General features: G+C 37.2%; 1 protein-coding gene across 3 annotated transcripts in view; it reads left to right on the top strand.

Moving 5' to 3' along the window:
- DPY19L1 (dpy-19 like C-mannosyltransferase 1) overlaps nucleotides 1-24,154 on the top strand; it is a 43,040-nt gene that overhangs the window by 5,945 nt on the left and 12,941 nt on the right. For 2 of the 3 annotated variants that reach the window (XM_062625525.1, XM_062625526.1), the window contains exons 3-12: nucleotides 956-980; nucleotides 2,192-2,279; nucleotides 2,927-3,064; nucleotides 8,502-8,622; nucleotides 9,991-10,084; nucleotides 13,925-13,982; nucleotides 17,165-17,256; nucleotides 18,987-19,086; nucleotides 20,423-20,500; nucleotides 22,327-22,413. In XM_062625525.1, the coding sequence (XP_062481509.1) occupies nucleotides 956-980; nucleotides 2,192-2,279; nucleotides 2,927-3,064; nucleotides 8,502-8,622; nucleotides 9,991-10,084; nucleotides 13,925-13,982; nucleotides 17,165-17,256; nucleotides 18,987-19,086; nucleotides 20,423-20,500; nucleotides 22,327-22,413 (881 nt within the window). Of the gene's footprint in view, nucleotides 1-955; nucleotides 981-1,455; nucleotides 1,520-2,191; nucleotides 2,280-2,926; nucleotides 3,065-8,501; nucleotides 8,623-9,990; nucleotides 10,085-13,924; nucleotides 13,983-17,164; nucleotides 17,257-18,986; nucleotides 19,087-20,422; nucleotides 20,501-22,326; nucleotides 22,414-24,154 lie in introns of all 3 variants that reach the window. The other variant, XM_062625527.1, reaches the window with a different exon arrangement.

Here is a 24,154-nt window from a genome sequence, read left to right as displayed (position 1 = left end):
TTATTACGAAAGAAAACTACAAACATGACAAACAAGGGTTCAGTCTGCTTTGTACAGAGTAGCCCAATGTGGGAATTCAGTAATTCGCCACTTAAGGTGTGATGTTACTAACTCGCACTTTCTCTAATTTACAACTCATATCTTGTAACTCCTAACTTGTTCACCTGTGAGCAGAACTGTTATGTAGCTGATGGTGGGGGAGCTTATCTTTCCTCTTCCGTCGTGGTGCAGAGGGGGGTCTCCTGTATCATACTGGGAAGCACGAAAGCCTCAACAGTCCAGCTGATGCTGGATCTGCTTTAAAAACTCTTTGTGTAAGCTGATGTATTTATGTCTTAGAGCTTTGAAGTTTGGTCTGTACCATTTCTGTGAGTGAACAGATTTTACAGAAATTTACAGACAGTCAATATGTGAGCATTATGGCTGCAGGAGACAGCAAGCTGGAGATGTGATGGCTGCATAATGGCTGTTAGCCCTTTCTGGCCACCAGGTCCTGCCTATGCGTTTCCCTTGCTTTGACTTAGCAGCACTGCTCCTAGTATACATCAGGCCTTAGCATGAGCTATGTGTTAGCTAAAATCTGAGCAGGAGCTGAGTGAACACTCAAAGTAGTGACTTCAGAGTGTAAAAAATATTCATGTTTGTTATTTGAAAAATAATTCAATTTTGTTATTGGTAGCTGAAATGGGTGTAGTAGATTCTGATGGATCAACTTGAGTGATGCAAGATACAGGTGGGAAGTATTGCCTATTGCTGAATACCGTCAGCATAATTTCAGATTTTCAGAGAGCTGGCCATGAACGTTAATTCAGATGTTCCTATTTTTCTCTTCCTCTGGAGGCTGAGTACCTTCTGTGCATCTCTGAAGTAATACTGTAATTATTTTAATGAACATGATTTTGTGTTCAGTTATTTAAATATTTGAGTAACTTGGCACCTTTTGTTTTCTTTACAGCTGCTTTTGCAGGAGTCCTACATTGGTAAGGTTAAATTTATTGCTTGAGAGTAATATGGTATTTTAAAATAACTAAAATATAATTTTGGCTCATATTTATGGAAGCTTTTGGGGTAATACATATATTTAGATCTTTCCTCTCAAAACTATAAATTGTTCAAGATGAATAATTCTGGTCTTGTGAAGCTCACGTGAAAGGTTTCTTAAGTCTGTTCAGTGAAGAGCGAAGCCTACTTTCCAGGTGGAAAATTGTTGCTTAGCTATACAAACTCAGGTGCATTTCCACTTCACAGACCTTTTTACTCTCAGTGGATTTTGAAAGTCTCATTTAGATTCTGCTTTAATTTCTTGGTTTTACATCATCTTTTCTTTAACCTCTTCATAAAAGTCTGGCCAATATTTTCTTTATGTACAGAAGAATGGCCTTTCAACTACTTTTTGTCAATGCAATCCCTGTGTTTCAGGTTCCACCCTAATCCTCACTTACCTATTTTTTGTAGTATGCACTTGAAGTAGAATGGCTTCCATAGTGGGTTTTCCCAGCTGCTTTTGCAGAGATAAAAAGTAACAGCTTCTGCCACTCTGTTTTTTTTTTTTTCCTAGCTCAAAAAGAACTATTGATTTTTAGTAGATTGTTTCTTGCAAATTCCTGTTCAAAGGCAGAGTCATGGGCAGTGCTCTGTTTCTTTTTCCATCCTTTTTGAAGATGAAGCTCCTCTTTGCAAATTTTGCCTCCAAAATGATTTGCATTTTTCCTGGCTTCCCCTCCATACTTGCACCTTTATTTAAACAAAATTTTGTCTGTCAGCACATCTACACATAGTGGCAGATAACTGTTAAAATACAAGTCAAGAAAGATTTTTGGGGAGAAAAAGCATACAATACGTAACACTGTTATTTTCACCAGTTTTTAATTGCTTCTTTTGTCAGGTATTTGAATTTTCTTTCCTAATATGTAGACTTGATAGTTTTAATAGCATTAAACTTTTGATCCTTCAGTTAAAATAAATTAGAGTATTATGACTAATTTCAGAGTAGAATTTAATAAATGCTCTATGGGTTCATATCTTTTCCATTTAAAATAATCTGAGAGGAGGAGAATGTTCGTATAATATATGAGTAAAATGAAATGTTTGGTCTTCATTGAATGTTTTGCCAGTTGCTCCTTGGTATTGATGACTTAGTAAAGGTTCGAAACCTCTATATTCAGTTTTAACTATTATTATTTTTTAACAGGTGTCACATAACAACTCTTTTTGAAAACGATCGTCATTTTTCTCACCTCTCAACGCTAGAAAGAGAAATGGCTTTTCGCACGGAAATGGTTAGCTTATGCTGCAAAAAAAATGTAGTGATTGGAAAACTTCTGTCTATAATCTTGTGATCATGGGCTTCCCAAAATTTCTTAATACCATCTGGATAATATATACCATCAATATATTTATACTGATGTCTTGCAACTAAGGTGCTTTACACTTTTACATGCAGAACATTTGTGTGTCTTGCTGCTGATCGTTATGAATATATCTCTTCACAGTTCACTTCAAATATAATTAGAAAGCATGATTGTAGAGGACCTAAAATACAAAGCTGCAAGTACCTTAGAATTGAAAGTAAGCTCTAGTCTTGTTCATGCATCTCTTTTAAATAATAATTTTTGAAATGAATAGATGTTTGCATACATATGCACCTTTTGGCTGCTTTCATTTGGAGAATTGTGGAATACTGTGCTAGTGCATAGTTACCAGCACAAATGAGAGATCTCCAGACATACTATAAAAAGGTGGAAGGAAACCCACATTGCTTGTTTCAATGGCACTAATTTAAGAGATTTGAAAAACTAGATAGTCAAATCATTTTGTCCTGTTAGTTATATTACAGAATTTCATTTAAAAACAAAGGGTTTATGTGGCAGTTACTTAAGCAGAAGTGTTCTCTTTAATTCTAAATAATAATTCTGCTTTCCTGTAGGGTCTTTATTATTCCTACTTCAAGATCATTATTGAGGCACCATCATTTTGGAATGGAGTACGGGCAATTATGAATGACAGGCTAACTGAGTATCCTTTAGTGATTAACACCTTACAAAGGTTCAATCTTTACCCAGAGGTGAGCTACATTTTAAAAATGATACCTTCTGATAAATCTTTGGTTTCTTTAGATTTGCCTACAAATTTGTAAGAAATGTTACTCTGGAAAATGTGGTTGTAAAGATACAGTGACTGATGAAGTGTTACTTAAGTTAGGTTTAAAATGGGACAGTTACTTGATATGTTGTGATCAATTCTCAGACTGCAAGTATCAAATGTGAGTACTTTCTAGATCTCAGTATTTCATGCCCTAAAGTTGCAGTCCAGTTCTACACTTCTTGTTGTCTTTTGTTCTTTTCACTGAAAGCAAGTATGTTGCTGACACTGCGTACTTCAGGAAATACAGGTGTCAGTAGTATGTGACAATAATGCCTGTAGTGATACAGGTACCGAGAGGTTATTTCAGCATGCATTTTATGTAAGACAATGAATTAGCACATCATAGTTCACTCTGGCCCTAAAATCCATGAATGGTAATAGTTTGCTTCCATGTTGCAGAAGAAAATCCTCTGTCGAAGACTGACTGCTGTTTTATATGTACTTGATGTTAGACTTGTTACCTGGTTAGCTTACGTTCTTACTTTGTTGGGGTTTTTTGTCACTAAAAAGAACATGTTTTTAATTACAGGAATGTTTGTTTTTTTCTCTTATGGTTTTGCCACTGTTCTGCAAACCTGTTGAAACGGGAGATCTTCTTTGGTTAATTACATTTCTGTAACTCTGTGCATAAGCAGCATCAGAATCAAGGACTAATAATGTCTGTAATTGTTGGATTTTAGCATTTATACTCATTCTCCTGCTTTCTCTGAGTAGAGCTGCTTTTGGGAGCTATATGTGTAAGAGTTCTTAGCGTGCATGTACTTATACAACTTGCATGTAGTGGTTTCATTTGTCTCTTAATTCCTTGCTCTGGAAGAACTAAGTGCTGTAGATGAGAGCTTTTTGTTACCCTCTCACTGTTTTTTTTTTTTTGTGTGTTTTTTTGTGGTTTATTTCTGCTTTTTAGCTCCACAGGGACTGCAGTTCAGTTCTAGAAATGCAATATTAGGAGCACATGCCTTACTTGAATACTATGAATTTATTTTCTTTAGCTCAGAAAGGTTTATTGACTTCACCTATAGTCTGACTTGCAAAAATCAAAGGTAACTGGTCAAATGAGCTTGCTTTTAGAGAATCATCAGTATCACTATGAAAGATGACTAAGTAAATTGGCTTATGAAATCAAAACAAGAGCAATCAGGTACAGTGGCTGACATTCTGTAAGAATGGTAGGTAGATTACTGTGGACAATGTGCAGGCTTGTCCGTTCATTCATGATTTTCTAGGATCATACTGGCTCATAGAACTTGATGATAAGGTATGAATTCATTCAACTCTGCCTGTGTGGGCATGCAAAGCGGACATATAGTCTCCTCTGCTCCATACACTAATTTACTGCCTGATGCCTTCCTGTAATTTTTTTTAAGTGTATTTCTTGAGTACTTTGTTTCCACATAGCTACATCTATAAAACTGTCAATAGGTGCAACTTGGCCTTTGAAGTATGTTCTCCAAATTTATCTAGCGTTACTTATAATGGAGCTGAGTGGTGGGAAGATTCATGTGGATTTATTTGTTGGCAGTAAAACTTTTCCTTCTGGTACTCAGTATCCAGTCATGTTTTTGCAAAGTATTCATCTCCTATTTGATATCTTAGGATCTTCCCAGCTTTTTTTTTTCAGCACAATAGTAGAATTAAGGCTGAATTTTAATAAATGGTTGTTTAGTGGATTTCAGAACTAATTTCCTCAAAAATAGCCTTGGAATCCGGTTGCGAACCATGATGTTAAACCCGTAAAAAGAAGTAGAACAATTCGCTTGCAAGTACAGTTAATAGTAAACATGAAAACTTCAAGAGAAAGAAAAAGGTAAAGTGACTCCATAGCAATCACTACATCATCTAGGTAAATGATAAATATAAGCAGTAAAAAAAAAATCTGTCAAAATCAACATGTCAGTCTTTGTAATTGTACAATATTATAGTACCAGTAAAGTCTTGATTTTCCAAGTATTTGCTACATAGTCAGGTTATTTCTGTAGTTGTGGTGTTTTCATCTGTCATCCGTGATGCAAAAGGGTAGAGAGAGATTGTGTTGATCTCTGTGGTGGAGAGGTAATATGTCAGGTTTGCTTCCTGGATGTTCATTGTTATGGAGCAGTTTATATTTTTGTGTGTAGCATTGATGATGAAAATTGGAATCCGACTGATGAGCGTTGCAAAGACACGTGTAGTTGGCATTAAAGTGCTTAATCAAAGGCACCTAATAAAAGGGGTTGACTTTGGTGTTCTTATACACCAGAAGAGTGGCCCGGCCTAGAGAGACCTTGGTCTGAGACCCAGTCTTTTGTTTTCCAAGTTTTGCATTCACTGCCTCATCTGATACGGGACAGTAGAAATTCCAAAAATGCTATTGTGCTCTAATTGACCTAGAAATTTTGTACTGCTTACTGATTCACTTGTGTTTGTATGCCCATGTGAACTGCTCCGTGGGAAGTAGCTTTGGGCAAAAAGTATCTTGCATGAAGTACCTAACCTGGTACTTTTGTAAGGAGTATTCATATGTGGTAACATCTGCAGCAGACACAAGCACTTGTGACATAAAAAGGTTAAGTTGATAAATTAGTAGGTTATTTTAGTGCAGCATTGGTTCATTCCAAAACATTTAAGCAAGAGTGTTTTATGTGCTTAGGGTAATGTCAGCTTCAGGGCTGGTGATGCAAATATGTTAGACAGATGTCTCTGAGCTGCCATATGCATTCTGTTGGCAGTGTACAAACCACTTTCAGGAGATAGGAGGAAAGATGTGGATTTGGTTCCCCCAGCCCTGTTGTTTCCCATCTGGAGATGGGGCAAATGTCAGGTTCATTTATGTGTGCATGCTTACTTAGAAGTGCCAGGGCACAGGCATTCAGACAGCCTGCAGGAATTCAAGGTAGTGTACTTTGCAGGACACAATATTGAGGCAGGAAGTCTTGGTCTATAAATATGTAGCTATATTTTAAATCTATAAGATTTACATTGTGAGAGTGTAAAGGACACAGACAAAGTAAGCCATGATGATTGGAACCTTGGTATTAATCATAGAATAGAATTATAGAATAGTTAGGGTTGGAAAGGACCTTAGGATAACCAAGTTCCACCCCCCCTGCCCATGGGCAGAGACACCTCACGCTAAATCATATCACCCAAGACTCTGTCCAACCTGGACCTGAACACCGCCAGGGGTGGAGCATTCACAGCTTCTTTGGGCAGCCCATTCCAGTGCCTCACCACCCTTACAGTAAAGAACTTCTTCCTTATATCCAGTCTAAACTTCCCCTGTTTAAGTTTTAACCTGTTACCTCTTGTCCTATCACTACAGTCCCTAATGAAGAGTCCCTCTCCAGCATCCCTATAGGCCCCCTTCAGATACTGGAAGGCTGCTATGAGGTCTCCACGCAGCCTTCTCTTCTCCAGGCTGAACAGCCCCAACTTTCTCAGCCTATCTTCATATGGGAGGTGCTTCAGTTCCCTGATCATCCTCGTGGCCCTTCTCTGGACTTGTTCCAACAGTTCCGTGTCCTTTTTATGTTGAGGACACCAGAACTGTACAGAATAATGAATTTTTAGAATCACAGAGCAGGTGAGGTTGTGGAATGGATGTCTGGATATGTAGTCTCAACACTCTGCTTGAAGCAGAGTGAAATGGAGCAGGTTGGTCAGGGCTGTCTCTGGTTTCATTTTGAGCATCTCCACCTCTGGGCAGCCTGTTCCAGTGTTTGACTATCCTCAAAATAAGAAACATTTTTTTTATGTATAAGTGGAATTTTCTGTATTTCAAATTTGTTATCATCGTCTCTTGTCAAAAGTCTCTCAGTTATCCTTACTCGATGGCCTCCTTGTCTTGGGCAGCCCAGTATGAGACTCGGCACTGGAGATACAGTCTTGGCAGTGCTGAGTGGAGGGGAAGGATTGCCTCTCTTGTCCTGGTGATATACAGCTGAGAATACATTTGGTTTTCTTTGCAAGAAGGGCTTATTGCTGGCTCAAGTACATATTGCCCACCAGAAGTCATAGGTCCTTTTCTGCAACACTGGTTTCTGGCTGGTCAGCTCCAGTCTGTAGTGGCGTGTGATATTGTTCCTTCCCACTGCAGGTCTTTGCATTTCCCTTTCATGAGATTCCTATTGACCCATTTCTCTGGCTTGTTGAGGTCACTCTGAATGGCAGCAAAAGCATCAATCTCTCCTTCCGATTTTGTATCATGCACACACTTACTGAAGGTGTTCTCTTGTGCCATCATTGAATCTTAAGGCATAGAACAAAATTGGCACCAGATTAGAGAAACCAAAACCAAAATATAAACCATCCACAGCTGTCCCCTCAGCTACTAAGATGGTCATCTCAGAAAGTTATGAAGTTGAGCAGGTGTGATTTCCCCTTTATAAATCCATGTTGACTGCTTCTAATCAGGTTGTTTGTTTTTTTTTTTTATCCTTAGTATGTTCAGAAGTGGTTTCCAGGACTATTTACTCCATCATATTTTCAGAGGTCAAGGTGTAATTCCCTATGTTTTCCTTTTGAAGAATGAAGTGACATGAAGAGTTTTATTAATTGTATGGGGAAAGGAAAGAGGGAATCATCCTTGTATGTGTTTTCTGTGACACAGGGCTGAGACAGCTAATACTGCAGCGGTGAAACATATTTTCGGCCTAGGAACCCCTGAGTTATAACTTTCAAAGCAGTTCAACTGGAATGGCCACATTACTCATTTATGAACACTATAAAGTCAGTTATATCCTGACAGCATAATTTGGTAATGTTAGCTAGTGACTGCTGTGAGATGAGTCATCATTTTTCTGTGTACAAAATGCTGATGTTTTCTGTGTTGGGTCTTGAGATTTAATTTGGGTTTTGTTATAAAAACATTAAAACCTTTGCATGGAAAAAAATGGAAATGCTGTTTTACATTGCATCTGGAAGCCCTTTCTAATGGATGCTTAAATTTAACCTATCAAAGTTTATCTGAGTGAAAACCCTGAAGTCTTCATCCATTCATATTCTTGCCAGGTAGAAAAAAAATTACTGGGTTTTAATGGATTTAATTTGGCCAACTGTCCTCTGTCAACAAAATCTGAGGTTTTAATATCTGATAAACAGAAGATGGTATTGAAATATGTAATTTTTTCAAATATTGCAGTTTGATGCACGAAATTATTTCTATTCTAAAGCAGGCAGAATTTTAGTCTATTAATGAACACTCTATTTATGTAAGATGCGTTTAGGAAATTATGGTCAAAAAAAGCAAAGTAGTTGAGAAATTCTGGGTTTAAAAAGAATCCTGGATGAGGGCCATTTGTCACGGGAGGTTACGTTGAGCACTGAGCTGATCTCAGAATTCCTTTTCAGCAACTTCAAAAATCCTGTTTTCCACCCAGGTGGTCCTCGCCAGCTGGTACCGTGTCTATACTGCTGTTATGGATTTCCTTGGTGTACCCACAAAGATGTGTTGGACTGTAAACAGAGGAAAAGGGCTTAGTCCTGTTGAAAGCTGTGAGGGTGAGTTGTGTTTTGTTCTAGCTTCTTCTAGAAGCATATAGTAGTGGCTTGATGTATTTCAGAAGTAATAAATGTTCCTGTGTCTTTATCACTGACATGTTTTCATTTGGCTAAGCCTGTGTTTTCGGCAGGTTCCCAACAAAAATGAGAAGTATGAAAAAAAGATACTTTGAAGAGTGCTAGGGGTGAGAATGTGGGCTTTGTATATTAGATAGCTCCTCCTGCCTAGGTTGAATATGCTTTACTGCACTTCAAAACTTCACGTTTGTAGTCTGAGCCTTTGTAGTGTTGGAAGTGTTATAAAAATAAGATCTCCTACTGGTAATTGGAGGCCACTATACCTGTGTTAAACTTTTGTAGAATCCCCAGTGCATTCCGAGTTCCTACATTTCAAAATCTTACTCTTTGTATTTCTTCCCCTAAGTACAACTTGAGAAGTGGGAAGGATGGGGAAACCAGTAACAACCAGACTCCTTTTTGAGAAATCTTGTGTAGTGATTCTGCTGGGAAGAATCCTCTTCCTCTTGTGACCTGCTATTCAGCATAAGAATTTTGATCGTATACCTTGATTTATTTATTTATTTTTTTTAATATCAAAATTTGCATGCTGCCATTTTTTTGTGGTGGGTCGGGTTTTTTTCCCCCACATTTAAAATATTGGCTTGTCAAGTATTATGTGATAAAAGTACCATGTTGAGAGGCACTTTTGAGATGTTCTGCAGTTGGTTAAAACTGATAGATGGTAGTTTGTAAAGTCATTTCATTTTATCATTTAAAATGTCTTTGCATGCTGACAAGTTAGTGTTTTTCCTTTGACAAAGGCTATAAGAGCTTTCTTCACAGCTTGACATAAATGGAAATAGTGAATATAACTTTTCATTCCTGTTTTCTGTAAAAACAAACCCAAACCAACAAAACTGCCAACTATTGAGACTACCATGGTTGATGAGCCTAACGTCATCTTTCTTTAGAGAATTGTCTTGCCGTGTTTTCAGCAATGGTGAATACTAATTTCTACGTACAAAACTATGAAGTTTTACTACCTTCTTTAGAATGAATAAGGCTTTCTGAGCTGTATTGCTGAAATGATTAGAGCCAGGAGGGTGTAAAGAAATAATGGGAGAGTATCAAAAGTCTGAACACAGAAGTGTTTGTGAACGAATAAATTGAAAGATGTGCTTTACTGGAAAATCTCTTGGCTTCTAATGAAACAAAGTAAAGAGCAATGGATGTGATTTGCTGTCTTCTTTCTGTAGGTGTATTAAGGTAGTATACTGTGTGTTGTATTATACTGATTGTATGGTGGTTTATAAGCAATGTAATCTTTCCTCTCTATTTGACAACATGTATTAACTGTTTGTTTGTTAGGGTTGGGAGACCCTGCTTCCTTTTATGTTGCTATGATTTTTCTTTTGAATGGATTAATGATGTCGCTGTTCTTCATATACGGTACATACCTCAGGTAAGGCAGTTGAGAGAGCTATTTAGTTGGTGCTGTAATTTTTTTATATGGAATCTGAACAAGAGAATGCTGAAATATTTTTATGGGATATTGCTTATTTGTTGGTACAGTAGTGGTGCTTTTTATTACATACACATTGCAACTAAAAAAATTACTGCAACAGAAAAGCTTTTTGCTTAAAATGATGGTGGAAAATTTCAGTGTAGTGGTATCTCATTGATACCACCAGGTTGTGCATAAATCAAAATGTTGTATGGGTTTTGTAATGGCTTTTGACATGTTTCTACTCTTAAAATTATCAGTGCAAGTAATCTTTTAAAGAAGTTTGGATGGCAGTATACTTTTAACCAAAGTTGGAGTTTTCCCAGTGCTTTGCATGAAGTCATATTGCATGTCTTTCAACCCTAACTTAAGTGAGAAGGCAAAATATCTTTTAAGATGGTGCATTCTTTTGGAGATATGTGTGCACTTCCTTTTTTCTATGAATTTCTGTTTTCAGTATTCTTAAATTTCAGGAACTCTAATATGCTTTCATACAAAAATAAACTCTCCATTTGGCAGAAAACTGGAAGTGGCAGGTTTTTTTCTGCTTACCTCTATTTTAATTTGTCAGTTTTGCAAAAAAGCAAAAGACTGCTACATTTTCCTCTGAGAGATGTGATTGTTTTTCTCCCTCATTCCCTGGCTTTGCTGTCTTTTTTTTTCCTGCTCTCCCTAAAGCTTGTGCTCATAGTTCAGATAAAGAATGGTGCAGGGCAGGAGCTGATAGTGAAAAGAGGAAGTTGCTTAGTACAACTGTTAGGTGTTTGTGGGTAAAGCATTTATGTTTGTATTTCTTAACATAGGAAATGAATGTCTCATGTTTTAAGGAAGTAAATAAACTTCAAATATTCATATAATATGTCATTTTTCTCTTGAAGTGTATGGAAAACCCATATTTTATATAGTAATGTCTTCGAAAAATTAGTAAGGTCTTAATTTCTCAGTACTTTCTCAGTACTTGGCCAGTGTTGGATATAAATACTATCAAGTATTGATAGCAATTGAGTTTTTAACATGAATGATTTGCAGTGTAGATCTTAGTCAAGATAACTAGGGTATGCATGCAGTTCTTCCAGTGTGTAAACCACTGGCTTTCTGGGGTTATGACAATTAACAAGTGACTCTGAAGTTTCCTGCAGGTAGGATTTTGATCTTATTTATTTGTTCTGGTGAATATTCGTAGTTGGATACCAGATCAAGATGACTGCTTAGTCACTAAGGTTCCTCTTAGTCAAACGAAAGACAGAACATTTACATTTTTCCATAAGGTATGAAAAGTAAAAGAACTGAATCTGGAGTAATTCAGTTCTACTACACTGAAGTAGGTAATCTGATGAATTGGCATAAGCCTTCTTCATAAAGCTGATTTGTTTCTGCAATGCATTTTGAAAGGCTTCTTCATGGCCTGACTTACTTGATGGTGGGAAACCATCCTCTAATATTTATCTCTTTATTCCTGAGCTCATTAGCAGCTATCATCTCGAGTTTACATAATTGTGTTTTTTTTTTTTCTCCTATATATATTCATAGAATGTGTGATCTTTTTGTTACAGCCTTTGTTTGCTTTTAGCCTTTTTGCAACTTTGACTAGTGATGGAAGGTGGTAGAATAGTTCCTTGTCATCCTTTTCTAAGCTATCATGTGTTCTCACATCTGTGCTCACTGTACTCTATAATGAGCTTGTGGAAAGAGTTACAGTAGCAGAAAGCTAGGTGCTTTTGTAGGACTATTTCTTTGGTGTAGGACCAATTTCCCCACAAGCTTAGAAGATTGCCAGGTACAGTATGTCCCTGCCCTAGCACTCTGTGTATGGTCTATGGTTCTGAAATGCACTTTAAAGTCTGACATAATGCAAGTTAGTCTCAAGCTCTGAAGCATTCTTTGTTAAGAAAACTGAAGCAATATGATGAGAACTCAAGCCATTTTTTATTTTTTTTTTTTATGGGTAAAAGAATGGTATTTGAATGATAGGTATTTTTTTGCAGTTGTAAGATTCTGCCTCCCCCTCAACCTTCCCTGCCCCTCTATTCTTGTAGTCAGGGGACAAAATACTTAAGTAGATTGTCAAATATTGTGTCTGGAGAAAATTTCCTATATTTCCTTCTGACAGTACTTCTCCAGTATTTTGTTTCTTGCATGTTTATCTACAATGAATTACAGCGTTTCCCCAGATGACTTTAAGCTTCAGCTTACTGTACAGAGGGAGTGAAAGACCAGCTCTTTTATTATTCCAGAGGTCACTCTTACTGCACAAAGCATAACTGTTTGCACTTCTTTTAAAAATACTAAGTATGTATTAAATTTAGATTATTCTCTGTTAAACATGGGTCAAGTAGGGCCCAAATGAAGGGCATGGACTTCACTGTTTGTAGCATGGTGTGGGAGTTTCAGTGGGAACAGTTATCCTTTATACTGCTGTAGAAAGGCATAACTGCTGTCTCTTGTAAGTGGTAGCATTGCAGTGTTAGAAGACAACCATTCTGACTAAACACTATACCTAACCCTCTGTGAAATAGGCTCCGTTCACTTCCCTTTCGGGAAAAGATACTGACGAGGTTCATTTGCCTGTTGTGTGCTTTACATTTGCTGAGCTTGTCTCATGTGACAAAATAATGATTCTTTATAAAGACTGCTATCTCTGAAGCACTCATAATACAAACAAGACCTTTGTATTCTGGACTTCAAGGTTTTATCACAATATTAACCTTTGACGCTGAATTTTGTTTCTGGTTTTGGGTGCTTGGGTTTGTTGTTTTTTTTTTTTTTCCTATTTTTTAGTTTGTTTTGTTTCTGAGACTAACATATTTAAATACAAGCTCATTCTTTTAGTCATTTTGGGCTTCAGTGTGGATGCTTTTAAAATCCATGAAATGAAAGCTTTGTGTTGTATGATGTGCAATAATGCACAATTCTTAGAGATCGTTTTAGCACACAGTTGGTGTCTTTAACCTACAGGTTTTGCACCCAGAACTCACCGATTCTGTTCGATCTGTGTACTGGTGATGGGTGAAGGATCTGGAAGGATCTGAGGGTTATTTGTATATGGTGTCATTCATAGTAGTAGTGCACGTGTGTGCACGAAAATGTTCTTTCTATCAGAGGACATGAGTAAATACATATCTAGTCAAATGAATAGGTACCTTACCTAAGGCTGTCTTGTGATGAGGTGTGTCTAAGTAATATGTTTGGTTTTAGTGGTGACTCCATGGTACTAATTATTCAGCAGGTGAATTTGATTGCTTCAGAAACATGTGAAAATCCTCAGCGGCTTAAAAAACTTTCTCATGTTAACATCACAGTGTTTCATGTAAGAGTTAAATTGTATCTTGTGTTGACCGTGTCATGAATTAATTAAATATGTTTCTGAACATATTTAATTTGATTAAGTTAACATAGTCTTGGATTCAGACCAAAATTCCCTCTTGGTCTGAGCATGCAAATTTCAAAGTTTTCTGCAAGGGAAGAAATACTCAATTTATATTGCCTGGTATTTAGAGAAAAAAAAAAAAGAAGTTTGGCACTTTCAAGGCCAAGCTCTGGGTGCAGCAGATGAAGCACAAGATGTAATGATCTAAAGCAAAGTTAGTGGGGAGTGGAATAACTATTTTCAAAATTATTGACATTAAAATTGCTGTTCTGCAGAAAAGAGCTGATGATCTGCTCTGAAATGAACATTATCTTTCTAACCAGTATTTTCATATTGTATATATTGCTTTCCCTTGATGCTTGAAAGCATCCCCCCCAGTAGACTTAGCTGTACATAAGTGTTTCTTCATGTTTTCTGTGTTCTTTCCACAGTGGGAGCCGTCTGGGAGGCCTTGTTACTGTGGCCTGTTTCTTTTTCAACCATGGAGAGGTAGGTCTCGTTCTGCAACCACCACCTCCTTTCTTCTTTCCTTTAAGTTTAAGCTAATTCTTATTTCCTTAAAGATAATGATGTTGGTTATTTGTTATAACCCAAAACTGTATAGCACATGAGTGCTCACACACACGAGCAAAAGGGCAAATAAATATAGTACTGGTATATTATAGCCAGGATACACAGCATTTAGAAACTATATATATATGGAGAGAGAGAATTCCAGTGCTAAACTTCTTTAGTAAGCTGCATTACAGATAAAAACCAAACAGAACCATCACTTAAAACATCTCCCTGTGTCCCAGTCTCCCTGTCGTGTCATTGTTTCATACTTTGGAAGAAAATTCATGCTTTTATTCTGATACACTTAGGCAGTGTTTCTGGGTTTTAATGTTAATTTTGTGTATATAAATGTATATAAATATTTATTCTATTTTACTTAAAATGCAGCTGTAGTGTTAAGATTTTCTAGCTGGAAACTAGCTACCTTATAATTTTGCTAAGGGTTAAATTTATGATTTGTTTTCTTTACTGAGCTGAACTTGACAGAAAACTGAGTAGGAAGAATATGAAATTGCCCATAACAAAATCACAGATGCTTCTATTCATAGTGAACTTTGACAGTTTGCTTATGAAACAAAAATCTGTATGATGAAATAGCTATTTTAATTTTAAGTTTAATTTGAAATATGTTTCTCTAAATATCCTCCATCACTCAAGCATTTTATTTGTCAGGTCCAGACCAGCTAAATGTTACAGAGTTTCTACACTGGTTTTTTAGTGCTGTAAGAGGGTAAATACAAAGTTCTTGGGGGGGTTTCCATTCTTAATGGCATTCTGAAGTTAGGTGAATGTTTTGTTCTTTGCTAGGAAATACTGATTATGTAGGCACTGTTTTGCCGAGCCTGTAAAGGTGATAAAATGTAACTTCAGGAAGCATTTACTTCACAGGCGGTTCTCCTATCCATAGGAGACTGTGGGAGCTCGTCTCTATGGATGACTTGGGGGAAAAACAGAGATAACGTGTGGATTTTGAAGAATGGCATAAAATTAGGTCTGTATAGCTCTACACAGATGGCATCTGGGCTTAGGTGGAGCTGAAGTAGGATGACCCTGATTCAGGCTCAGCTGTATGGATTTCTGGAGAGCAATAGGACTTACTTGCAGAGGAGCAGTGTCAGATTTCAGTTGGCTCTTTGCATTTGTGCTGCCCTTAATGAAATAACTCAGAGTTGTTTGATGTTGTGCATATCGAATTATGTTAATACATGTACTTACAATGTATCTAGGTGGTCTGGCTTCACTGTGCATACTGTTGAATCACATGAGGAGTGTGCACGCACATGTGTTTGTATAAGAAAGCTGTTGTATTTAACTCTTTGATTGTGGAAGTCATCTTGTGTGTGGTTCAACAGCATGTACAGTGATGCTCAATCGCTGAAATCTGCTTTCGATTTCTGGAAGGATAGGACTGAGCTACATGCGTAAGCCTGATCTGCGAGTCTAGGCATCTCTGATCTAATGCTGTGTAGAAGTGGTTAGCCTTCTGGCATTGAGCTTGTGATCTTAAGGCAGTATGTGTTTATTTGTGTTGTGCTTGTGCTACTGTGTTTTAATGATTTCAAGCTTAGATGGAGCTGATGTATTTATACCTGCAGCAAAGTTAGTTTACAGCCTTGATAAATCATCCACAGGTGATTTAGAGTTACATTCCAAATACAGAAGAATGGGCTACATTAGTCAATCCACTTTTAAGGAAATGCTTCCTTTTTATGGTTTTATATGCTCATCATTTCTTTCCTGTCTTTATCTCTTCCAGTATTGAAAGATTTGGTAAATGAAATGCTGCTATAGTCTTGAAAAATAATCAAAAAGACTGCTTTAGAATAATCATCATTATATTTACTGCTAATGAAAATAATATTAAATAATCACATCTGTGCAGTCAGCCGGAGGCAGCATATTAGTATATATGTTTATGAAAGATTAATTTTAATGGTAATCTTGATGCAGCTTTTACAGAGAGTGCTTTTAGACAGCCAGGACTGTGATTCATGTGATGAGCTTCTGTACTTTGCTTTTATTTTACACTATTAATTTCACATATTTGTGAAATAGCAAGACAATAAGCAAGGAATGGTATCATGTTGGTTCTAGTGACTTCCTTGGTAAAACAGGATTTTGAAAAATGATTTTTAAGATTGTAGCAAGTGTAGGAGAAGAAACATCCTGGCATCAATATTCTATAAGATTTCATAGATTTATTAGGGTTCGTGTTAAGTTGAACAACATTCTTTTTTTTTTTTTCTGTAGTTGTAAAGAACCTATTTCTAACTGTTAGTACAAATCTCTTGCTAACCATTTCAAACACATTTGTTTGTATGTCAAAGTTGTTCTGTAAAGTTGTAATTATGCTTTTGATGGTCGGTGCCATATGCAAGCACTTTTTATGTAGAGCTGAATATAAACAATGAAGATGATAGTTATAGCCATTTGCCATGAACCCCAAGAAATGAATGAAAAAAGAAAAAGGCTTTTCAGTTGACTTCATTGTATTATGCTTTGTTGTATTAGGGTTAAAAAGCAAAGTAGGCAAGTTAGTATAATATCTGTAAGAGCTTAATTTCATGTGTTAAATTCTACCTGCATGCTTTTGAAGGGCAGCTTTGGATATTACACTTCCTGTGCTTTTACTAGTAGAAATGTGAAATGTTTATAACCTATAATGAAGAGTATGTTGGTTTATCCTTCACTTCCTCTCTCCACACACTTTCTCCATCTAAGTGTGGCAAGTAACTGCCTGAATTTGAGAATGGTTTTCATTTCATGAGTGAGTTGTTAGTTTCAGTAGAAGCAGGGACAAGCAGCTGCTGTTCTGGCTTTTTTCTTGGATGTTCTCTAGCTGCCACATTTAATTTTGGAACAGCAGTGATCTATTTTAATTAAACAGAGCATCAGAGACCTCGAGTCTGGAAGCTGCTTCCTTTTTCCTTCTCTTTTATGCTTCCTGGCTTGAGGGTTTTTTTAAGTTTGTGAGCAAAATCTGATGTAGCTTGTGTGTTGGTTTTTTTTTTTTTTTTAATTGAAGTATCTGTAGTCCATCTTTCTGATATACAAATGCATTGTTTTATGGAAATGTAGCAGCAACTGTTATCGTCTAACCCAGTTCTTATTTTTAGGGCACTCGTGTCATGTGGACTCCACCTCTTCGTGAAAGTTTCTCATACCCATTCCTTGTGCTTCAGATGTTGCTCTTGACCTATATCCTCAGGTACTACTTAGCTCTTTACAATTATTTAAAATGTTGAATGTCATAAGACATTTATTTCAATGCATTTATATAAGTGCCTCTGTGTGCTATAGCAATGATATTATTAACATAGAAACTTTCCTGTGGCTGTTACATTGCAGACGCTGCACCAGTAGAACTGCAGTCATATTACTCACTTATTAAAAGGAAAAAACTTTGCAACTTGAAGACATGATTAAAATAAAAATCAGAATTACTGTGTTGACAAATACGTATCTAAACTAAAAATCAGAATGTTTGGTTGATGTCACTTCCTTCCCATGAGAAACAAGCTGATACTCCATCAATTGGTTTTGTGCCTCTTGGAGAGTGGTATGTTGGTTGCACTCTAGAATACGCCTATGCTATGCAACAGAGAATACTATAGGCGCTCATAAGCTAGTATGTTTGTACGGTTTTCTGACTAACTAGTCTAATTAGTTCAATGATTTAGAGCAACCTAATTACATTAATGCAGGGATGCTCTTGAGTTCTTAGCCCTGCTTTTCCCTTGTTTCTGGCTTGCAACGTGATTGCGTTATTGTCTTGCCTCTGTTTTGAAAAATAAGCATGATAGTTAATACTTGAGGGCTTTTCCACCAGCTCCATTGCATCAGATCTGCAAAATATTTATGATTTAGATGAACATTGTACTTGTAGACCCAGTTTTTCCTTTTATTAGCTCATACTGATTTGTAGTTATTGATGATTAAACGAAAAATATTTCCTGGTTGTCACTAACTTGTGGTTTTTAGGTGAGGAAAAGCTACATACTGTGTAGAAAAATATTTTGAGGATTTGTAGAGGGATTGCTAGATGTTATATCTGTTCATTTAATGCTATATTGTGAGGTCAAACAGAATCTGAGGAAGTTACACTTTAAGTTAGGGTGGTCAGAGCACATATATTTTGTACCTATAATTATGACACTTCTGGATTAGATAGTCACTCCTGTTCTTCAAATCTTGATACATAAATAGTAGTTGGGCTTGCATATTGATGAAAAGTAGATATTAATCTAAGCATTTCAGAGCAAGGTTCGAAAGAAGGGATAAAACATTTTAACTTCCTGTTTCTCAATTACAATTCCTGCATCAAGAGCAGCTCTGTTTAATGTATAGCAGTATTCCAATGAAGTATAGGAACTATCTTTGGAACAGAGACTAGAACTTACATTCTCCATTATTCCTATGGCTTGTATCACATTTGTATAACGTGTTACTTAATGCATTAGACTCATGCTCAGCATGACTTCCAATAGAAGTTAATCTTGAGGTTTTGTAAAAGATGCTTTAAAAAATATGTAAATATGGAAGAAATGGGAGACAGAGGAGTGAAATTGCTTTCAAATGCAGACTGTTCTGAGAGCAGTTACGATCCCAGCTGAAATGGGAATGGTGGTGACATGCCTGTAGGTGGACAGCTGCAAGTGACATAGGTTGGCCTGCTGTATTGCATGCTGCCAGGAGAAGGCTTTTTTGGTAACGAGAGATTTAATAGTTAAGAAATGTTAAGCATCAGAACTATTATTTTTAGAAACTGATGGAGAATGAATATTAGATTTACTTGAACAGTGTTGTGGTTGATCGCAATTGCTAGCTAAGTTCCAAGGTAACTTTGGTTTTGTTGCAGTCTCAACTGTACTTTTCAATAATGTGCAAACACCTGTGTAATTTTACTTACTGATGCCTGTTCTGTCTCTTTTTCCCAAGGATTCCGAATATTAATACAGGAAGCTTGATTGCACTGTGTGTTTCTAATATCTTTTTCATGCTTCCCTGGCAGTTTGCTCAGTTTGTTCTTCTAACACAGGTAAGATTATATTCACCTCTTTGTTTTATCTAGGCAAATTGACTGTCATGGACAGACAGCCACTGGATTCACAACTATATGGATGCTTTCCTTTTAGCCAGATTTCATTTTTGCTCTCAGGGAAAATTCACACCATTTAGCACATCAATATTTTTCTAGTCTAAAACTTAAAAATTGACCATTTACACCACTCAGCATTCTGTTTCTAGGAGCAGAAAATTTACTTTTCCCTTAAAAGCAGCCACCAGCCTGAGATCAGTGTATTAGAACAAGAACAAACTTAGTATATTGAAATACAGAAATAAAAAAGGCATTGATCTTGGATCTCTTTAGGCTGTTCTAAATTTTTAAATGGCGCAATGTTTGCATGGCATGTAATATCTGGCATGATTTTGCATGATTTCCTATTTAATTTTGATGAGCCTGTCAATAGTGGGATAATATTAGTGTCTGAGAGCTTAAACAGTTGAGATAACTTTAGCAAGTGTTGAAATACAGCAAATGCTAATGTGCACAGAAGGATACTGTCATATAGCACACTTTTTTTAGTGTTCAAACTGATTGAAATATAGCCCATTGATTGAAATCTGTCTATGTCTCCATCCCTTTTCATTTGTCTGTCTTACTTGGATGTTGCCTGGCTTGAGTTGACAACTTTGGACAATCAATATATGCTGCAATATGAAAGTTTTCTAACTGCAGAAGAGGAAGCCATTAAATTCTGTAAAATATTGTGAGAAAGTTATCACTGTAACGTGTTCAAATGCTGGGCCTGAAGTTTGAAATTGCAGATTCATAATGTCATTAATTTCCCAGGTGGCTTTTATTAGAATCATAGAGTAGTTAGGTTTGGAAAGGACCATTTAGTTCCAATCCCCCTGCTGTGGGCAGGGACACCACACACTAAACCATGTGAGCCAAGACCCCCTCCAGCCTGGCCTTGAACACTGCCAGGCACAGAGCATTCACAACAACTAAGCCGTCTAATCAATGAATCTCATTTTTCTCAACAGCAAATTATAGATATTCCTATACTTTGCTGAAAAGTTAGGGCTAAAAAATGTTGATGAAAGGTTCTTTTGCTTGTTTGGGGAGTTTTGGTTGTTTGGTTGGCTTTTTTACATCTAAGGGTGAAAGATGATGTTTTAGTGCTGTGCTTCGGTGACTTAGGTTTTTATAAGTACTTAGCAAAAAAGTAGCAAAAAAAGTTAATGATTCTTTGAGTAATCCCTTTTCAGTATGAATAGTTAACGATTGTTTCAATAATCTTTCATTTTTGTATGAATGTGTATACCACTGCAGATTTTTTTAATGTCTCTTTCACTTTTGATTCTAGATAGCTTCATTATTTGCTGTGTGTATTATGGGTTATATTGACTCCTGCAAATTACAGAAGATACTTGCTGCTCATATGGTAATGCTTTTTAAAAAACTTAAATCCCCTCAAATAGGTCAGAACACCAAAAGACCCTGTTTGTCTGCAGTGTTTTCCTTAGTTGCAAGGTGGTTGAAAAGACACAATAATAAGGGATGGAGGGGCCTGTATATGAATATTTGATCTTACGCATATTTATATCACAGTGTCAGAAACTAGGATCCCTGTGGTGCACAGGGTTTTTTGAACTCCAGAAAGCCTGCCAACCTAAAAGATGTGTAGAAATATTTTTCTCTCCTTTCTGTCTCTATTCATGGACTTGGAGATACTGTCTCAAGCAATGCACTAGAAAACAGACCAAGTAATTAAGCGTGAGCAATAAAAGGTAGAAAAGGCAGCTTTCATCTCAGACCATAGGTTAGCAGAAACGAGATAATAAGGTGTTATTGAGTCAAAATTAGAGAAGAACCCCAACTAAAATTGGACTTGGAAGACTACTGTAGTCTTGACCATTCAGAGGCATTGTGGCTGGGGAGATGTTTAGAAAGGAGGACAAAGAAGATAAACTATTAGTCTGAGGGAAAACCGTTTTTTCATAAATGGGTGAGAAAGCAAGGGAAGATAAGTAAAAAGTATGCAAGTTTCTGCATAATTATCTGATTTTCAGGCTTAATGTTAAGATAATCACAAGTTTTGCTACAAGTTTTGCTGTTTAAAGTGAGATTACTTGCAAACTCAGCAAAAAAAGAGAATGTTTACCACAGAAAAGCTTTGAGCTAAATGGTATTTCATATGTTTTCAAATGTATTTTGAAATATAGGAAATGATAAAATAAAGGAAGTGGCAAGTTCTATCTTTCTGATATAAACCTGGAACACCAAATGCTTGTTCCCAGTCAGATTTGCCAGGAAAACTTGCAAATAATCATCTTAGTTTAATAATCTTCTGACAGAAGCAGGATGAAATACTTAAGCCTTTCCGCTTATGTCAATAGCTGTATCATATTTTTGGTGCCAAAGTGTCATAAAAAGCCACTTTTCAGATAGTTAGGCAGTTAGGTTGTATCACAGAGAAAGCTTAATGAGGCTGTGTACACTGCCAGTCTGTGTTTTGTGGTGGTTTTAGTTTTTGCAGTCACCCCCCCTTTTGCGTGGAAAATGAAAGCCTATGTGAGGAGGGGAAGAGAAAAGCTTGCATATTTTAAAAGTAACTACATTCTTTTTCTTTATTCCTCTGTGTAGAAGACAGATTGATCGTTGATTTTGCTCTCCAAGATAGAAAATGTAATTCAGCTTGCTTTCTGTTAAAAAGAAAGCACAATAGGAGATCAGGATGACAGATAAAAGTTGTATAACAGCCTTGACTTTCAACCTCATATAATTGTGTATAATCAGAGTGCTGCTTCCTTGCCTTTGGTGAAGAATATATGTTAAATATATGCATCTTGGTTTGGAAGAAAGAAGACAACAAACATTTTATTCATCATTTCTGTGTCTGGACAGGATTCCGAAAGATAACAAACAGGATGGAGAAATAACTCGGTAATTTACTGAGTATGTTAGGAATAACTTCAAAACTGTAGCTGTTGTATCACTTAAGGTGAACTAGTCTTATGATCGAGTCTTTTTGTTTCTTAAGTACTTCTAAAATATAAGTTAGCATAATAATCTACACTTGGCTACCTGTTGCCATGAAGTCCTTATAATCATTTTTTACAGACCAATTCTGTACACTGAAATATCAGGCTTGCACTTGCTGTGAAGTAGGTGTCTTTAAATTGAAAGCTGTTGATACAGGGTAAATGTTATAATTGGGAAATTCTACCCTTTTCTATGTTAAATCTAATTATTTTTATTTTCTTTCAGGTAGCTCTTGTAGTGTGTTTTATTCTGATGTTTGGTAATTCAATGTTATTGACATCATATTATGCTGCATCTTTAGTAGTTATCTGGGTAAGTTAAGAAAAAAAAATCATTTAACACACTAAGACTGTAGTGCTGTACTGTTATGTATGTGTTGATGTAAAATGTGAAACTGCTGCATTACCAGATAGATAGTTGAGAAATCTTTCACATGAGAAACAGAATTATACTTACAAGATAGTTTATGAATGGGTAAATACTAATTTAAAAAAACATGTTTTTATACCAAGACCTCTTCATAAGAGAAATTAAGTTAATGTTGGAGTCATGGAATGGCTTGTGTTGGAAGGGAGCTTAAAGTTCACACAGTTCCAACCCCCTGCCATGGGCAGGGACACCTTCCACTAGAGCAGGTTGCTCTAAGCCCCGTCCAACCTGGCCTTGAACACTGCCAGGGATGGGGCAGCCACAGCTTCTCTGGGCACTCTGTGCCAGTGCTTCAGCACCCTCACAGGGAAGAACTTCTGCCTGAGAACTCATCTTAGTCTCCCTTCTGTCAGGTTAAAGCCATTCCCCCTTGTCCTGTCCCTACAGGCCCTTGTCCAAAGCCCCTCTCCAGGTTTCTTGTAGCCCCTTTAGGCACTGGAGCTGCTCTGAGGTCTCCCCTTAAGGAGCCTTCTCTTCTGAAGGCTGAACCAGCCCAGTTCTCTCAGCCTGGCTCCAGGACTGCTTCAGGCTCAGTTCTCTTGTTATTATATTTCTCCTCTTTTTATAAAAATTTAAAATTTGTCACGTATATATTCTTGACCAGAGTAATTGGGAGACAAGAACATAAGCGAGGACAAGTTTAAATGCTTCTTTACTGATTGTTAAAACAGAAATGCAGGACAAATGATGAAAACTTGTTCAAGACTATTAAAAACTGCTGAGTCATACTACCCTGTTAGTGGAATTACTCACTGAAGGCTCATCATCTAATAATTCAGTATCTTAATTTTTCCTTAAATAGGAACCCTCAACCTCTTTCAGTTTCCTATAGGTTCTCTTAAGGGATTTATGTACATAGGAAATAGGAGATAAGGTTTTGTGGACACATCTAGTTTAGCGTACTACAAATCATAAATCACAAATCTCTAAATTGGAGAGACATCAATTTGATGGATGGACCACTCGGTGGATAAAGAACTGGCTGGATGGCTGCACACAAAGAGTTGTGGTCAATGGCTCAATGTCCGGCTGGAGACCAGTAACGAGTGGGGTCCCTCAGGGATCGGTGCTGGGACTGGTCTTGTTTAAAATCTTCGCTGCTGACATGGACAGTGGGATTGAGTGCGCCCTCAGCAAGTTTGCTGATGACACCAAGCTGTGTGGTTCGGTTGATATGCTGGAGGGAAGGAATGCCATCCAGAGGGACCTTGACACGCTTGTGAGGTGGGCTGATGCCAACCTCATGGAGTTTAACCATGCCAAGTGCAAGGTCCTACACCTGGGTCGGAGCAATCCCAGACACAGCTGCAGGTTGGGCAGAGAAGAGATTCAGAGCAGCCCTGCAGAGAAGGACTTGGGGGTGTTGGTTGATGAGTAAATGAACATGAGCTGGCTTCAGTGTGCGCTTGCAGCCCAGAAAGCCAACCGTATCCTGGGCCGCATCAAAAGGAGCATGACCAGCAGGTCGAAGGAGGTGATCCTGCCCCTCTACTCTGCTCTTGTGAGACCTCACCTGGAGTATTGTGTGCAGTTCTGGTGTCCTCAACATAAAAAGGACATGGAACTGTTGGAACAAGTCCAGAGAAGGGCCATGAGGATGATCAGGGAACTGGAGCACCTCCCG

The sequence above is a fragment of the Pezoporus occidentalis genome, unplaced genomic scaffold (genome assembly GCF_034315485.1).
Source record: "Pezoporus occidentalis ecotype Australia unplaced genomic scaffold, CSIRO_AGI_Poc_V1 ctg28, whole genome shotgun sequence".
Lineage (NCBI taxonomy): Eukaryota > Metazoa > Chordata > Aves > Psittaciformes > Psittacidae > Pezoporus > Pezoporus occidentalis.
Note: the sequence above shows the minus strand (reverse complement) of the source record. Positions and strands in the feature narration are given on the sequence as shown.